This window comes from Helianthus annuus, chromosome 13 (assembly GCF_002127325.2).
Source record: "Helianthus annuus cultivar XRQ/B chromosome 13, HanXRQr2.0-SUNRISE, whole genome shotgun sequence".
Lineage (NCBI taxonomy): Eukaryota > Viridiplantae > Streptophyta > Magnoliopsida > Asterales > Asteraceae > Helianthus > Helianthus annuus.
The window spans coordinates 161,135,462-161,153,648 of record NC_035445.2 but is presented as its reverse complement, the minus strand read 5'-3'; the positions used below and the strand labels follow the sequence as shown (position 1 = coordinate 161,153,648).

Genomic DNA, 18,187 nt, shown 5'->3' with positions numbered 1-18,187 from the left:
TTTTGAACAGACAAAAGCTATAGGTGACATCGAGAAGTGAAATAATCATTATTAGATTTGTTTTGTGATTCTTACTATTGTAATTTTAAAGCCTTCTAAAATATCTTTTCTAGGGATATAATATTTTGAAAATTGTAGAACCATCATAAAAAAAACATAACTTGCTAATAACTAGAAAATGTGAACATTTCTTTCACGAAGATTTGTTTGGAATTTGATAGTTTTATTTTTTTCACCAACTCAACCTCAAAAGAACTCTTTTGATGAGATATATACATCATGCATATATTTATCACAATGTACCCTTAGTATATCTTCAACCTTTTTATTTATCTATTATTAAATTATTATTAAGATGATACTTTCAACTTTATGGATGCATGCCCTATAACTTTTCTTTTAACTAATTGTATTTGTAAACATGATCAACAACGATATCATAAAAAGCAGAATGCCAAACTAAGAGTTAATTATTTAATAAAACAAACCACAAACTCAAACTGTATCAAGTATCAACCAATAATCAAACCAAAACATATCAATAAAAAAAGCATTAAAATAAGTTTCATATTCATCTTCACTCTTCAATTTGTGTTGCCAACTTCATGTATTCTCCTCCGTATCCAATGCTATGTTAAATAAAATTCAATTAAAATAAGCAATAACAAGGTTACGTTTTCAAAATTGAAAAAAAATACAAAACATATTAATAATTAAACGTACCTTTATCGATTTCTTGAATTGTGTCCCAATCTTCTTCATCTAAGAGACCTTGAATTGAAGTAGAACCATCTCGTAGCCAATCTTGGGTGCAAACTAAACTTTGAACAATCCTAGGAGTCAAAGAACTCCTATACGGGTCCAAAACTCTCCCGCTTGTGCTAAAAACAGATTCTGAAGCCACCGTTGACACTGGAATGGCGAATAAGTCTCTAGCCATTAAGGACAAAATCGGGAATCTCGGGCTATTAACTTTCCACCATTCTAAAAGATTGAAGTTCCCCGAATCCTTTTCAAAACCTTCATTCAAAAATTTGTCTAACTCACCGACAGGTTCAACTGTTTGTGTTTGCATTTGTTCCCTGAGTTTGTTTCTTAAATGTGATTTTGATGTTGTATCTTCAGGGTTTTGACGTTTACCCAATGTAGATGAATCTGAAGACTCGGTAGTAGTAGTTGTACTTGAACATTGGGAATGAATTCTAATATACTCATTATATAATTCACTCATAGAATCCATAACAATTTTCAAATTCTTCTCCGCCAACTCTTTTCCATAACGATCAATAAAAAGTAAATTCAAGTAGTGTTTTTTGTTCCTTGGGTCTAGAACTAGAGCGAAGTATAACAACAAGTTAACTTTTTTTATGTCGCCATAATACTTCCGGAACTTTTCGTTCATTGTCATTGCAATCTGACAAAGAGTATTACTGCCAATAGCCTTATCTAATATGTCACGAATTTGGTAGATCTCATCTATGCATGAATTTGACGTTACATAATGTGTCCCTGAGACCCTCTGAGTAATATCATAAAACGGTTTCAGAAAATGGCACAAAGTTCTAACACTTTGCCAATCTTCAGATTTAATTTCACTATGGCCCGCCTTTTCAAGTTCAGTTCTAAAAACAGACTCCTCAATATCATATCTCTCAAATGTTTTCTCATAAGATTGGGCAACCTCCAACATAAGGTATGTGGAGTTCCATCTAGTTGGTACGTCTAAAAGTAGGTGTTTCTGTGTATTGGCATTAACAACTTTAGCAAATTCATTGAATTTGTCAATCCTTGAAGGTGATTTCCTAATCCACCAAACCGCCCACCTAATTTTATTAACCGACTTATCAACCTTTTTAATTCCATCCTGGACCACTAGGTTTATAATATGTGCAACACACCTAATGTGTATCCATTTAGCATTTAGAAGACATTTGCTTGAATTTTGGAAAACCTTTTTCAAGAAATCTATTGCAACATCATTCGCACTAGCATTGTCGACTGAAACTGTTAAAATGTTTTCAATTTCCCATTCTTGTAAACATTTTTCAATTGCTTTCCCAATATCCACACCACGGTGATTCTCTTGGAGACAAAAGGCCAAGACTTTATTCCTTAATTTCCACTCATTATCTATGAAGTGAGCGGTTAGACACATGTAACTGGATTGTTGATTAGAAGTCCATGTGTCTGTTGTCAGACAAATCCTACCCACATTATTTTTTATAAAATCACGTACTTTTCTTTTTTCTTCTAGAAACATATTGTATATGTCTCTTGTAATGGTGCTTCTAGATGGAACTTTGAATAATGGTTGACTTAGGCTCATGAAATACCTAAAAGCCTTCCTTTCTACAAAACGAAACGGTAATTCCTCAACTATTATCATATAGGCTAGACCCTTCCTAACGATTTTTGATCAAATTTCCAAGCAGTCATTTTATTGTCAACCCCAAATGTGATTAGTGTTTGTCCACCACTTTTTTTAGCTAAGTACGGGGCACAACCTTTTAAATGTGTGCGAAGATTAGACGTACCTTGACTTTTTGATGCACACTTGTACGTATTGCTACAATGAATACATCTTGCTCTTTCAATACCGTTTTCATCTTTGTACTTTTTAAAATCATTCCACACCGCTGATCTTTCTTTGTATACTTTACGTTTCTTGGTAACTGGTTCGGTTGTTGGTGGAATTTGTTCATCGTTGCTGTCAAGGTCAACTCTCCGTTCTTCAGCCGAATCGTATCCTGACATCTGTAGATCAAAAGTATAACGTTATAGATGCAACTTCTCAATGAAACGAAAATAAATAACATTCTGATCTCAAATAAAGAGTAAAAGATCAAACCTTTAAACTGGATTTTTGAAAGTAGTAACGAATTCGAAACTTGAATGCAAGGTTAGAACAATATATTGGTTGATCGTCGATGTTGATTGACTGCAAGATTGTCAAAGTTTTATTGACATCGATGGTATAATCAAGCAGATGTTTATTATCATTTGATTTATAGTATAGATATGCATATATAAACTAATTTTTACTATGATGCTTATCCATAAGATAAAGGATTTGAATATAAACAAAATTGATAAGAGTATAGTTGGGATTTAATTTAAATCTATAAAAACTGTTGATTTTATAAACTTACGAAAAAAACAAGGATATATATATTAAAAATAATAGCTAAAATGATAATAATAATAATAATAATAATAATAATAATAAATACACAAAATATATGCATTAAATAATATATAATATTTAGATAATTTATAAACGTAAATAGATAAAGATACATATGATATTTAGCTTTTGAAATTTATAAGCTTTTGAATATATATAAACGTAAATAGATAAAATACATATCATATAGCTTTAGAAATTTATAAATAGATAACATATACATATACATATGAAATTTAACTTTTGAAATTTCTAAATAGATAGAGACGTGTATGGCAGACTACTATGCTCACAAACCAAAGATATTTTTACATATGAGATAAGACAAAACACACAAACCAAAGATAATCCCATTTTCCCACCTCCCAACTCTCAATTAACTTAGAACATATTGGGATTTGAAAATGCTTTTCAAGATTGTCGGGTTTTTCGGGTGACCCGATATTCCAAAATAATATCCATTCACCGAACCAAATAATGTCAATCGGGTTCGGGTTTAACCATTTATCGGGTTCGGGTAATTTGGATATCATATTTTTTCGGGTCGGGTGGCATCGGGTCGGGTTCGGGTTTCGGGTTTCGGATAAAAAGAACACCCCTACTTGTGGTAAATAAATTAAGCTTTTCTCACGGAAGCATTTATGTAGCTTCCATATAATAAATTACTTGAATACAAAGTAAATTCTGTGTGTTTATACTCCCAGTTCGGTATAAACCCTAAGCATGATTGTTCACTATGATTTGAAATTATTATACGAAGTTAAAAAATATATATCATGAAACCAAACTAAGGGACGATTTGAGTTATTTGATATATTTCTATAGTGATAATATCAAATATAACTGATTAGTAGTTACTCGATTAGTTTTGGGTATACCGAACAGTGGCGGAACTAGAAGAAATATTCAGGGGTATCCCAAATTTTTTTACGATACGTTTATAGAACAGAATTTTTTTTACCTGCATTACAGGGCGGGGCCGATCCTGAAAATTCAAGTGCCCTGGGTGAGCCAAAAAAAGGCCCTTAGGCCTTACCGAATTAAATTTTATAAACTAGTTTTTTTTAAGTTATTAGTATTTAGGTTAACGAATCAATATTGAGCATATCACATTTGGGCTAGGCTTTATGAATTAATATTGGCAATAAGTTTTTAGATATTAGATTGGGCTAGGTTTATTTTTAATTTTTAGATCGAAATTAAACAATTCAAGAACTCAAGAAGAAAAGAAATAAAGAATACTCACAACTCACAATCACAATTAGCACAACAATCTAATACACTATTGGGTTATTATTTGGTTATTTGGGCTAATTACTATTGGGCTATCATTTTTTTGAGCTAATATAATCAGTATTATTTGGGCTTGATTTCATTTTGTAAATTTTTTTTTCAGGGGTGTTCTAGTACTTGTTGAGGGGTGTCCTTAGTATAAAAATCGAAAAAAAAAAATTTTACACTACCGGAAAAAAGTTGAGCCGTAGCCCGTGCTACGCCCCAACCTACATTAGGTCCACCCCTGATACCGAACGGGTAACTTCTTTTTAAATCAACGGGTTTACCCGAAACCCCTGGGTATACCCAATGGGTATTTATTTACCCACTAGAAACCAGGCGGTTTTTGAGACGAATTTAGGATAACCTTGTTTGGGGATTACCTAAACCCATCTAGGGATGGCAATCAAACCCGAACCCGTTGGGTAAACCCGAAACCCGACACATTTGGGACGGGTTTGGGGTCGGTTAATCGGGTTTGGGACGGGTTTGGGAATAGTTTTTATTTTTTTCGCGGGTTTGGGACGGGTTTGGGATTTAGTTATATACCCGTTTACCCGACCCAATTACCCGATAAAGTGTACCCGTTTACCCGATTGTATACCCAATATAATTTCTTTTATATTATTAAATATGTATATATATGATAAATCCATTTTTTACACATATAGGTATTCTATTCCATATACATTGTAGTTATTTGATATATATTTTTATAATACCAATACAAAATGTAACCGGTTAATAGTTACCCGATAGATGCCCAATGGGTTTTGAGATGAGTATACCCAACGAGTAATCTTTTTAAATTAACGGGTTTACCCGAAACCCGCGGGTATACCCGATACCCGATGGGTATTTACCCGCTAGAACCCGACGGGTTTTGGGACGGGTTTGGGACAAGCATATCTAACCGGGTTTGGGTTTGGGATTACCTAAACCCATCCCAAACCCGACCCATTGCCATCCCTAAACCCATCCAAATCCACAACCCATTGCCATCTTTAATCATGGTATAAACCGCAAACATGATTGTTCGGTATCACAGCAAGCCGATTTACATTAAGACCATGAATATTTTAAAATAATATTATGAACTTATATTAACTGTTAAAGAATGGAGGGTCGGCCAAAGGGAGCCAACCCTATAACTTCCCACAAATTATGTCAGCCATATGTCTTGATAGCCATACAGCACTCACCATTCAATGGGTGAGCGTGGCATATTTAGCCAACCGACCCTTTTACTTTTTAAAATAACCCTCCTCATATTCTTATACTCAACTCCACTCTACCACATATTTACACCCCATCGATGTGGGACAAACAACACAAAAAACAAAAATTACATTTTACTCTAATTTTTTCAATATTTCAATACATCAAACTACAAATTCAATGTGGTCATTGTGTTTGAAAGTTAGTCGGAAAAAGTTGGCGAGTAGTGTACCGTTAATAACATGAACAAAACGCGTTTTTAGGTTCTAAGAGTTTATGTAACACAATAGTGTGAGGTTAATAACATGGACGGAACGCGTTTTTAGTTTCTAGGAGTTTATGTAACACAAAAGCATTTGTAGTTTCTAGGAGTTCATGTAACACATTGGTTGTGCTTGAAGATAATAAGAGTCCTTGTATTTTCTGCCTCCTGCTATATGAATCCCGTTTTTAATCGAGTCTTCTCGATGTATCCAAGCATCACGACCGTAATCGATAACACCCAGTATCTGCACGAACAAAAGGCAATTGATAAGGGTTTAGTTACGTTCATTTGTACTAGAGGTAGCAAAATGTTGGGTCAAGCACTTTGGGTAACGTGTCAAAACAGGTACTTTTTTTAGTGGGTCGTGTTGGGTTGGACACAAACACCTTTTGTCCAACTTTTAATAGAGCTTTAACGTCTTTAACCCATACGACACGTTTCATTTTTGGCAAAAGTTTTAGATACACCTCATTTGGGATACACAAGAACCCAAATTGACTCATTCGTAAATGGATGAAAACTGCCACCTCTACTTTGTGGTTATAAACAGGAAGGAAAAGAAGCTAGAATCGACTTACGGCCCCGCCTCGCCATGCCACAAACAACGGATTGGTCCTTGATTGCAATATCTATTCAAGAAATTCAAATTCGGCAAAAAAATGATATATATAACCGTTTGAAAGCAGACATGAGATCAAGAATCCAAGTTTTATAACAATATAAATCTATACTTGTACAGAGCTTTAATTCAAAGAGGAAATACAGCCGATCATAAATTACTGGAAGTAAAACTAACCTCAACTGTATCAATTGCTTCATTTGAGGGAATAGCATGTAAAACTCTGCAAATAATGGTCATGAAACATAATTCAACAATTCTGTAAGATGGATATAAGTGTTTTGGAATAGGGCTGTAATCGAGCCGAGGCTGGGCTCGAGCTAGAACTTAAACGAGCCAGCTCGGCTCGGCTCGATTATTTTGTCGAGCTGAAAAGCCAAGCCCGAGCTCGGCTTGTAGAAACTTCGAGCCAACTCGAGCCCAATCGAGTCGAGTCGAGCTGGCTCGTTAATTTTTTTTTACAAATATTGATATCATAAAAACCAAAAAAAAAATTAACACACATTTCTAAATTAAATATACATACAAACACACATACATACATACAAGCCATCAAGTCGAGCCACAAAGCCGAGCTACGAGTTGAGCCATCGTGCCAAGCACCCCTGGCTCGAGCTCGGCTCGATTACAAATGAGCTGGCTCGGCTCGGCTCGAAAACAAAATGAGTTTTTTTCAAGCTATTTTTGAGCGAGCCTTGAGCCACGAGCTTTTTAAACACTCCTAGTTTGGAATTTACATAAAATAACCGCTATAGGCCACCGCTATTTGGACCGCTACACACCCTGAGGTTCGCTAACCGCTATAGCACCGCTATAGTGCCGCTATTGACTGCTTAGACTGTAATTATTGAAGTTAAAGGTCATCCATTGCAATATGATACGAACATAAAGGACGAAAAATGTAATTTATCCAATTAACAAAAATGATTATTTTTTTCAGTATCGAAATTGCTAGTGGTATGAAAAAAGAAAGTACCTGTTGCATGGGATAATATTGAGAAATATTAAGATGGCCTCTGCGTATAGGACGTCTTAAACAATACGGTGCGGTTGGAGAGATACGCATAGCTTCTTCACCACATATATACTCTTTGTACTTCAATTCACTAGTCTGCGGCTTATCCCCATCGTTACTTTCATGTGGGCCCGGGGACTCGATAGTTTCATGTTCACGTGATGAACTTTCTGTTACATTTCAACATAGCTACTTGAACAGGGTATGGCATAAGTAAGAAGGTATCAAGCTTTAACTTTCAAAACATGCATTTGACAAGGGGTATAAACGTCTTTTTGCTGACTTCCTTTAAGGTTAAATAACCGAATTACATTTTCAGCAAAACTGTTTTACGTTTCGTTACCTGGTGCCGTAGATGTCTCTTTACTTTGACTTTTTTGGAACACATCAGTCCACGGAAACACAGTCTCTTTCTTACTGTTTTGTTGCGATAATACATCAACACGACCCATCTGTAAAGAATCAATTTCATTGTTAACTTTGACATAAAAAGTGTAGAATGTTATATAGATCAAATACGATATGAAAATGTAGAAAAAAAAAAGAATAACACGTGAAAAATTAATTACCTTTCGTGGGTGAGAGTTGTTTACGACTTCTTCATCGAGAAATGGTATCTTCAACAAGGATGCAATCTACAATATATTCGAAAGATAAAAAAGAGACATATGCAAGCGCATGAATCGGATATGACAAAAAAGGGTCTGAGAAATATATGTATCACTTACAATGTCATACGCTTTCTCCCTTTCTACATGTTGAGCTGTTGTAACTTGAGAATTCAGCATCTATTTAAAAGCAATTGAAGGTTGTAATGTTTTCTGTCTGTCTTTATTCACAATCAAAGACCCTATATATAGGGAAGAATACAACCATGAAAATAAGAAAAGATATACACCTAATTATACAATGATTATCTCTAAATAATAAACACAATCTATTCCTAAAATATAGAAATATTATCGGCTGCTAAGACACCCCCTCAGTTTGAGCGGGCGGAGGACAGACGCTCAAGCTGTACAGACTGGAATAGTTCCCGAGATAATACTTTGGTGAAAATATCCGCATACTGCAAAGCGGAAGGGACATGAAGAACTCTAATATGTCCAAGACGAACCTTCTCTAGAACGAAGTGTATATCTATCTCTATGTGTTTTGTTCGTTGATGTTGAACCGGATTATTGGACAAATAAACTGCTGAAACATTGTCACAAAACACTATAGATGCATGCTGCAATGGAGTATGAAGTTCGAGGAGTAAATTTCGAATCCACGACGTTTCATCAACTGCATTAGCAACACCTCGATACTCGGCCTCTGCACTGGATCGTGAGACTGTAGCTTGTCTTTTAGCAGACCATGAAATAAGATTGTCACCAAGAAAAACACAATAACCCGATGTAGAACGTCTTGAATCCGGACATCCACCCCAATCCGCATCAGAATAAGCAACTAAATCATGTGAGCCTGACTTAACAATGCGTAAACCATAGTCGATGGTGCCTTGTAAATAACGGATTATGCGCTTCATAAACGCAAAGTGAGGCTCTCGAGGCTCATGCATAAAGAGGCAAACCTGTTGAACTGCATATGACAAATCTGGCCGAGTGAAAGTTAAGTACTACAAAGCACCCGCAAGACTGCGATACAAAGTCGGGTCAGAGAACAAGGGACCATCAGTTGCACTAAGCTTAGAAGAGAGATCAACAGGTGTAGCACAAGGTTTGCAAGATGACATAGACGCGCGGGCAATTATGTCCTTAGCATACTGGGCCTGAGACAAGAATATACCGTGTTTCTGCTGAGTAACCTTGATCCCCAAAAAAATGATGTAAACGACCTAAATCCGTCATGGCGAACTCTCGTGAGAGTGTGCCAATAATGTCGTTCAAAAAACGATCATTAGATGCTGTAAGAACAATATCATCAACATATAACAATAAATAAGCAATATTCGAAGCATCCTGATGATAAACGAAGAGAGACTGGTCGCATGTGCTACTACGAAACCCTTTGGATGTGATAAAATTTGCAAAACGGGTGTACCAAGCCCGTGGAGCCTGTTTTAGACCATACAACGATTTCTTCAGGCGGCAAACATGATCAGGAAACCGTTTATCATAGAAACCCGGTGGTTGATGCATAAAGACCGTTGATATTCGCTAATTTACACATATTTTAGTCCCCCATTTTATCCCCATTTTATGTGTTTTCAGCCGTAAAACCGTCATTCGGATACTTAATCAAGTATACTTTTATTTACAGGCCTAAAACAACATACCAGACAAGATGATAGTGAAAACGAGGACTTTCCGGACGAAACGACAAAGCTGCGAACATTCTGTGAAGTTTCTGACCTGGGCAAACCGAACGGCCGTGCCACATGATGAACGACCGTGTGGTTCCGACAAGTGCAGCACAGCCCGGCAGTGAACGAGGGTGCGACTCGGCGTTCAAGAAAATCCCGGTGACGCACGGTCGTGCCATACCTTGCACCCCGTGCGGATCCGATGTTCAACCAAATCCCGGTGATGAACGACCAGTGCATCAGTCCGTGCAACAAGATCCCGAAAAGGCACGATCGTGCGGCCCATGGCACGGTCGTGCGACCTCGAAGACCAGTCAACTCTGCTGATGTCACAAAAGTATGGTGCAACGTAATTTAAACGTGAACAGTCGTGCACTTTATTGGCACGACCGTGCGATCGCAAAATGTTATAAAAAACAGACAGTAGCATTCCGTTCGAAATTCTGGACATTTTGGAAGCAGTTCTGGCGATTTTCAGGCTCCGGAGGCTTCTTCTTTCACCCGGATTCAACCCACATTGTGCCGATAAGCTTCGTTATCTTCCAGATTCTTAATCATATGCTTGCTTATGGTTTGGTTTTCTAATCTTTCCAAAATTTTGTTAATCTTTCAAGCGTTTAGATTAATATTTATGTATTATTGTAGCCTTTGGGCAAAAACACAACAATCCCTTGCTTGATTATAGCCATTAGTATGTTAATCTTTGTTTGTAATGACATTTGGAAGTATTTTCTATGTTAACTTTGATGATTAGTTTGCAACCTTGTTATTGATATTGATTTCTTGATTATAAGTAATTGTGTTGGATGATTGGTACTTGGTTAGTTGAGATAGTTGAAAAATGAAGCTTAATTAATCATGTATTAGTAAACTTTAAACTTGGTTAACTAGTTTAGCTTGGTTAAAATGTGGGCACCATGATACTAGAAATGGTTAGTGGTTTAATAAAATGTAATTATTGTTAATCAAGAAAGCTTGCCGTCACGTAAGGACCTTAAAGGGTTAAATGGTGTTGTTATGAATTCTTGCCATGATTTGTTAGCTTAGTTAGTAGTTTAGGCCAAAATTGCTATCTTGGTGAATTTATGTGCAAGATTTGTAAAATGAACTCGGTTGTGATTTAATCTAGTTTATGCTTGTCTCGGTGGTTGCCTTGTGTTTATCGGTGTCGCTTTCCTTGATTAAGTGCGGTTAGAAAACTCCTAACGGATGACTAACTTATTTTTAGGAGATTTTCATAGACATTTATCAATTGCACGTTAAAGAACAATTTTAGGTGGTTAAAGTGTGTTATCGTTTTAACTTTCCGAATGATTGTCATGTTAGGATTCCCGAAAGGGATACTAATTGTCTTAAATTGGAAAATTGACGGAATGCTTCTAGTGCCAAAACCGACTTAGTTGACATGCTTTGGTTGTGTATTAAGCAAGGCTATTTATCTATTTTAGTATTTGAAATCTATTATGTTTTATAAGTATTTGTTTATGCTTACTTTAGTTTAATTAAAATCAAACAACTTATATTTTTACCGGTAATTTAGTGACAAAGGTCTAGTATTATTTCTCCGCTCATTTCCGCGGATCGATACTTGGTTCTTACCGATACTTTATTACATATATGACGGGGTACACTTGCCTCTTTCGTGTGTGTTTTGGTGTAAAAGTAATAATCACTTTTATAAATTTAAAACCAAATCGTGTGTAATTTCATTGTAAAAATATGTGTAGTCGCGCACACGTCAACCGTCTCATTTAGTTCCCCGTGTAGAAAAGCATTCTTAACATCAAGTTGATGAATAGACCAAGCCTGTGACATAGCCAAAAACAAAACTATACGAATAGTGGCAGGTTTGACCACCGGACTAAAAGTTTCATCACAATCCACACCGACCGTTTGAGAATTACCATTAACCACTAACCGTGCTTTATAACGTTCCAATGTCCCATCTGATTTAAATTTATGCCTAAATAACCACATGCATCGGATAACAGGGTGATCGTGTGGTCGGGGAACAAGTTCCCATGTTTCGTTATCCTGTAAAGCCGAATACTCGGTTTGCATAGCATGCAACCAATTTGGATCAGTTAGAGCTTTGGCATAAGAGGTGGGAACAGGTGAGAGAGAGGTGGTGTGGTGTAGACAGGTTGGCACGGGATTTGGATCTTGTTGTCATCGGGTGTTGGTTTAAAGTGGAAGTGGTAGGTTGTGTAGTGGAATGGGCCGGGGTAGGAACAGTGTGAGGTAATGGGCCAGGGGATGGAATGGGTTGTGGTATTGGTAACGAAAGGGGTCTGCGGGAATAGGTGAACGTGTACGGGGCAGTAGCAGGGTGGGCCGGGTGGACTGGTAGGTCGGAGATGGGTGTTTGGGCCGGTTGGTTAGGTTGGGCCTGTTGGGCTTGGGGGGACGGTCTATGGAAAGTGAATCCGGGTGGTGTAGGGTCATCCAAAAAATTATAGGATGAGGGTGAGTGAGGAATAGTGTAGGGAAACACATGCTCATCAAACGTCACGTGGCGTGAAATGTGGACCTTGCATGTAGTAGGGTCAAAGCAACGGTAGCCACGAAAGTCAGGGGGATACCTGAGAAAAATACAGCGCACGGACCTATGGTGTAGTTTATGAGGCTGTGTGGCTGAGGTGTTAGGGTAACAGGCACAGCCGAACACTCGTAAGTGTTCGTAATCTGGGTGACGAAGGTAAAGGGCAAAGGTAGGTGTATAAAAATTAAGCCTTTTGGTTGGTAGGATGTTGTGAAGGTAGGTGGCAGTGTGTAATGCCTCAACCCAAAACGAAGGAGGAAGATTCGCATGAATTAAAAGGGCCCTAATAATGTCATTAAGGCGTCGTATCATGCGTTCTACCCTACCGTTTTGGGATGACGTTTGGGGGCATGAGAAACGGAAAAGTAAACCGTTTTGATGAGCAAAATTTTTAAATGCTAAATTGTCAAATTCACCCCCTAAGTCACACTGAAAATTTTTTATTTTACAGTTAAATTGGGTGAAAATTAATTGATGGAATTTGGCAAATGTGGGAAAGGTTTCGGACTTATATTTTAGGGGGTAAACCCACACGAAGTGTGAGAAGTTGTCAATTAGCACCATGTAATACTTATATCCTGTTTTACTCGTGATTGGCGAAGTCCATAAATCGCAATGAATAATATCAAAAGGGGCAAAAGTAAACGTATTAGATAAATGAAAAGGCAATCTTTTACTATTCGAAAGTTGACAAGAATTGCAAAGATGACTTTTGTCCTTATTACATTGAAAATTAAAATTACGATTTAAAATATCTAGAACTTGCGCCCCGGGATGTCCTAGACGATCATGCCATGGTAAGTGGTGGGAAGCAATGAAGGTGGCTTGAGGCAGTAGTTGAGGAGGCGTGAACGTATAGAGAGTCCCGGTGCTATTATGGCGAGAAAGTGTCTTCTTAGTTTTGAGGTCCTTCAAAGAAAAACCAAACGGGTCAAATTCGACAGACACTTGGTTATCACGAGTAAAACGTCTAACGGAAATAAGATTTTTAATTATTTGGGGGCTGTAAAGGATATGTGGGAGAATATAGGTGCGGTTTGGTAAGGGGTGAAAGCCCGTACCTGATCCTTTAATTGGTAAAGTCATGCCGTTACCTACCAAAATATTACGACAAACAGGAAAAGAATCAGGGATGTGGATTTTACCTTTTTCGTTGGAGACATGGGTTTCGGCGCCTGTGTCCATAACATCCGAAGTCCAGCCCGTGTTTGGAGAGTTAACCTGTAGATTGGCCATAGCAGCAGCTAAATCAGTTGGACACATGGGTTTATAGATGGGCTGCTGAAATCCAGATGGGTATGGGCTGAACTGGGCCGAAGGAAAAGCTGAATAGTGGGCCTGTGCATCATGTTGTGGGGCTGCCTGCTTGTTGTTCCATTGTGGTTGCTGAGTAGGATAAGGGCATGGTGGGGTTGTCCACGAAGCCCAGTTTGGGAAAGACGGCGGTGTTCCCTGGTATGAGTTCCAAGCCGGCTGCTGCTGTAAGCGGCCCCTGCCACGGCCCCTTCGATTATACGAGCCACCACGTCCCCGTCTGCCTCTACGATTGGAAGATGAAGACGAATAGTCCTGTTGCTGCTGATTGGGTGCTGCTGATGAACCAGTAGGAGGCGGCGGCGATGGTGCAGTTGTAGCTAAGACGGTGTTTTGGGTTCCTTTTTGGGCTTCAATCCTGATAACTTCATCGTTTAGCATTGCTATGGCCTGGTCCCAATCAACACCCTGCTGATTAATCAAGGAGGCAGTGGTGTTGTATTCGGCCGGAAGACCATGAACAAGCTGAAGGACGAGTCTTGATTCAGAGACGGGCTGATCCACGTCGGCTAATTGGTTAGCTAAATCGGACAGTTGTTGGCAATAATCATCAACCGAGGAACAAGCTGTCAATGTGAGGTTACAAAACCTTGTCTCAAGCGCCGCAGCGCGAGCCTTTTTATTACGCAAGAATTTCTTCTCGAGTTTTAACCAAGCCGCTCTGGCTACAGTAGTGTCCATAAGGCGTTTCAAAATATCGTCTGAAACGGTACTGTAGATCCATTGCAAGACCAAGGCGTCGAGTTCTTTCCATTGGTCGTATTCTAGGGATTTAGCGTCTGGAGGGGTTGAATCGTCTATGTGGTTTTCGACCTTGTATGCGACAACATGAAGACGAAAAAGCTTAACCCATTGCGAATACGTAACCATAGTTCCGTCCAAAGTCCGGATTTTGGATTGAATATTCGTCATAGAGTAGGCATGGTGAAGGGGGGCGGGTTTGTTTGACGATTCAGCAGCATCATCATCTTTTGGCATGATGACAGAAACCGAACGAATCCGGTGGGTATTGAAACGAAAAAAAAAGAAAAGGAAGGAAAATTAAGAATCGATTATGGCTGTGATACCATAAAACCAATTGAAGGTTGTAATGTTTTCTGTCTGTCTTTATTCACAATCAAAGACCCTATATATAGGGAAGAATACAACCATGAAAATAGGAAAAGATATACACCTAATTATACAATGATTATCTCTAAATAATAAACACAATCTATTCCTAAAATATAGAAATATTATCGGCTGCTAAGACTGTTAAATCCACAACAAATATCAACAAAATCTATGTATATTTGCTTTGTTAGTTGCAGATCCTTGTCTACCTGATCTTGCACATTTCGTCTGGGCGATTCATTAGCTCCAGTCATACGCCTTGCAATGCAATGAGGAATATTAAAGGGGGCATCCTGTTGAGCAGCCAACCCAATTCGTATATTCGCAGACCCTAAATTAAAGCAACTTTAATAACATGAACAACTTTCAACACTTGTTATCCCTCAAGTCCATAAACAACACAAACTAAAAGATACAATTTAGACTTCAAATTCTGTTTTTTTTTTATTAAAGTCTGTTTTATTTAAACAGACCAAAGTTCTAAAAAATCAAAATCATACGGGCAACAAACACTTTTAAATTATTTAAATTAAATTTTACGCTACCAACAGCATAACAGAATCTAACAAACTTTATCATTTCAATCTCTACCTACCTTAGGGTTCAAATTAGGGTTTAATTACAATTTTATCCCAATTGTGTAGAGGTTAGGGTTTAGAAATGCAATCACCTGGATTAATGACGACAAGATTAGAGCCTCGGTCGCCGAAGAGGTGTGAGGGGATTACTGATTTGGAGTAATCCTGCATACAAAACGAGTAATTGAGATTGATTGATGACTGTTGTAAATTGGAAAACTAAAATTATTATATGCATTATTGTTGATACACTTTGTGTGTGGACGCGACTCGGCTCAGTTCGACTTGGTTTCGACACGGTTAGGTCCGGCTCAAGCCAGACGTCACGACATTCCTCCGTCGTGCGCCCCAGAATTCGACACGCGAAGCACGGAGAGCCGCGGACCCATTCCCGTTTACATATCACCATGACATCATCATTGTGATGTCATGATGATGTCACATATTTGTCCTATGCATGAATTGGTGAGATATGTTGTAAACAGAAACTTGTCTGGGCCGTTTCACTTCATATATGGGCCGAAGACTTGAAGTGGACTTTGACTTTCAATTTGGGCTTCACTACAAATGACGAAACAGAATAGGATTAATATGCATGTCGACGAAAGAGAATGTGTTTCGTCGACTTTAGTGTCTCGTCGTGTCCTTTATACGTTTCGTCATGTCTGTGTCTGTTTTTAGTATAAATACCCCTCATTGTTTCTGTGTGAAATAGATGAGAGACCTGTGAGACTTAGTGAAATTCTGTAAACATTGTTTGTATATGTTTCGGGTTGTACTCATCCCTAATCAATAGATATTGAATCTTTTGGTTACGCGTGTTCTTCTTGTTAACTTTGTTTGGTTTGCACCGTCACGGGGATTCCGCACCCGTTACCGTGTTTGTGATAAACAAGGATAGGTTTTCGTTATCGATCCACCGGAAAAACGGGACCTACAATTGGTATCAGAGCATTGGCTCTAATCCTTGTTTAAAACCAAACAAGTTTCGGTTTTTATCGAGTTGTTCTTGAAAAATTCATATATTTTCTGAAAAAGTGGCTAAAATCAGTGAAAACCTTGTTATTTTGCCAAAAGTTTTATCAAAAACCTTGTTAAATTATTTGTTCTTGCGATACACCGGGTTTTTAGTAAAAGTTTTGTGCATTTTCGGGTTTCTGAAAATTTATCCGGTGATATTTTGGCTGAAATCTTCAAGATGTTCTTCATATATTCATAGTGTTCTTCATCAAATTCAAATTCAAACTGTTCTTGAAAGATTATGTGTGTTTGATATGTTTTGTAGTTTGAACTAAAGTGTTATTGATTAAAATAATATTGGTAAAAAAAAGGGGGGTACATGTTATGATTTCTTGTTGAAAATAGGAAGCCTTGAAACAGAAAAAGTAACGTGTGAAGGTTGAAAATTGTGGCTTTGTGTCAGAAGGAGATAAGGCAATTTGAAAATATCTCACCAACCAACTCTTGCAACCTTATCCAAATTCAGTTTCGTCAAACAACAAAGATCAACCAGTTTCGTTGCCTAGTTCAACACCACTATCAGTTTCGTCGCAATTAGGACATTCTTCTGTTTCGTCGCCAAATAAAACATACTTCAGTCTCGTCGATCTTCACCATCCATCCTGTTTCGTCGACCAAAAATTCATCATCATTCAGTTTCGTCATCCAACTCATTCTTATCAGTTTCGTCGAACCTTTAACCTTTCAGTTTCGTCATTACTTCTCTTCATTCAGTTTCGTCGCCATAGAAGAAGAAGATGACAATTCTTGCTACTGGGTATCGCAAACAGAGAAAGAGGGAGACAGATCAGTCGAATTAGGATCTGTGAGTGACAATCGGCATCTGAGATTAAAAAAAATTGTTTGCTGTGAATGTGTATATCGCAGAGAGAGAGAGGATGACAATGATATGTTGACGGCTGGTGCAATTGTTGTCTACAGCTAGGTTTTAACTTTGGGTGGGTTGACCTTGGCCTTTTGTTATTAAGGCTTCGTGGGCCATAGTCTTTATTTATTGTTGAAATATATTTGAGATATAGTGTTCATAGATAATTATCTCTACGTGGATTGATTCTTCGTGGCCCAACAATCTTAGTGGACTATGGATGAAAGGATTGAAGATTGAGTGGACTTCAATCGTGAACTTTATATCTCAAAGTGGATCTTTGGGCCGACTACAACAGATTTGTTACAACAGTTTGTTTTGTGGGCATTATAAATTGAGTGTGGGCCACCTTTGACAAAATACTTAACACATAGTCTTCGTTGTTGTATTTTTATTCATCCACACAACTTTTCGTGGACAACACAAATTTGTAAACTTGGGCCTTTGTAAATTACAGTCTTCGTAACAAGTGTTTGTGACGAAAAACCATTTTTCGCCTAATTTGGTTTTTCGCCAAAAACATATTTTTCGTGGTGTCATTTGTCATAATTTTCACAGAAGTGTTGCCAAACTAATTTAACTATCTGTTTCAAGTGTGTGATCAGATTTTTCACTTCTATACACCAATCATGAGTTGCACAAGTCCGTGGGATTGGAGTATGGACCCACAACCAGCTCAAAATCAGACTTCGATGGCCGAATATTTAGCGAATCCCGTACCTCGACCCCCTCCACATCAGACGTCGATGGCCGCATATTTAATGAATTCCATTCCTCAAGCCCAACCTCAACCTCAAGTTTCCACAACACAACCTCAATTCAATCCAAGTGTCGATTGTGGTCCGGCCATACAGTTGGGAAACGGTGATCA

The 18,187-nt window shown here is 37.9% G+C and overlaps 1 protein-coding gene and 1 non-coding gene across 4 annotated transcripts in view; both read right to left on the bottom strand.

Moving 5' to 3' along the window:
- The window catches only part of LOC110900049 (actin-related protein 9), a 76,162-nt gene extending 60,503 nt beyond the window's left edge, over positions 1 to 15,659 (bottom strand). Inside the window, exons 1-9 of one of the 3 annotated variants that reach the window (XM_022146953.2) lie at positions 15,524 to 15,657; positions 15,063 to 15,184; positions 8,305 to 8,364; positions 8,146 to 8,211; positions 7,920 to 8,028; positions 7,538 to 7,746; positions 6,739 to 6,784; positions 6,521 to 6,571; positions 5,910 to 6,186 (exon numbers count right to left, since the gene is read on the bottom strand). In XM_022146953.2, the coding sequence (XP_022002645.1) occupies positions 6,758 to 6,784; positions 7,538 to 7,746; positions 7,920 to 8,028; positions 8,146 to 8,211; positions 8,305 to 8,364; positions 15,063 to 15,184; positions 15,524 to 15,602 (672 nt within the window). In that variant the 5' untranslated portion in view covers positions 15,603 to 15,657 and the 3' untranslated portion in view covers positions 5,910 to 6,186; positions 6,521 to 6,571; positions 6,739 to 6,757. Of the gene's footprint in view, positions 1 to 5,909; positions 6,187 to 6,520; positions 6,572 to 6,738; positions 6,785 to 7,537; positions 7,747 to 7,919; positions 8,029 to 8,145; positions 8,212 to 8,304; positions 8,365 to 15,062; positions 15,185 to 15,523 lie in introns of those variants that run through there. The other 2 variants (XM_035981701.1, XM_035981702.1) reach the window with 2 other exon arrangements.
- Positions 5,578 to 5,706, bottom strand: LOC118486215. Its single transcript, XR_004878069.1, has one exon. It is a non-coding gene; the product is annotated as a U11 spliceosomal RNA (small nuclear RNA).
- Positions 15,660 to 18,187: the final 2,528 nt, after the last annotated feature.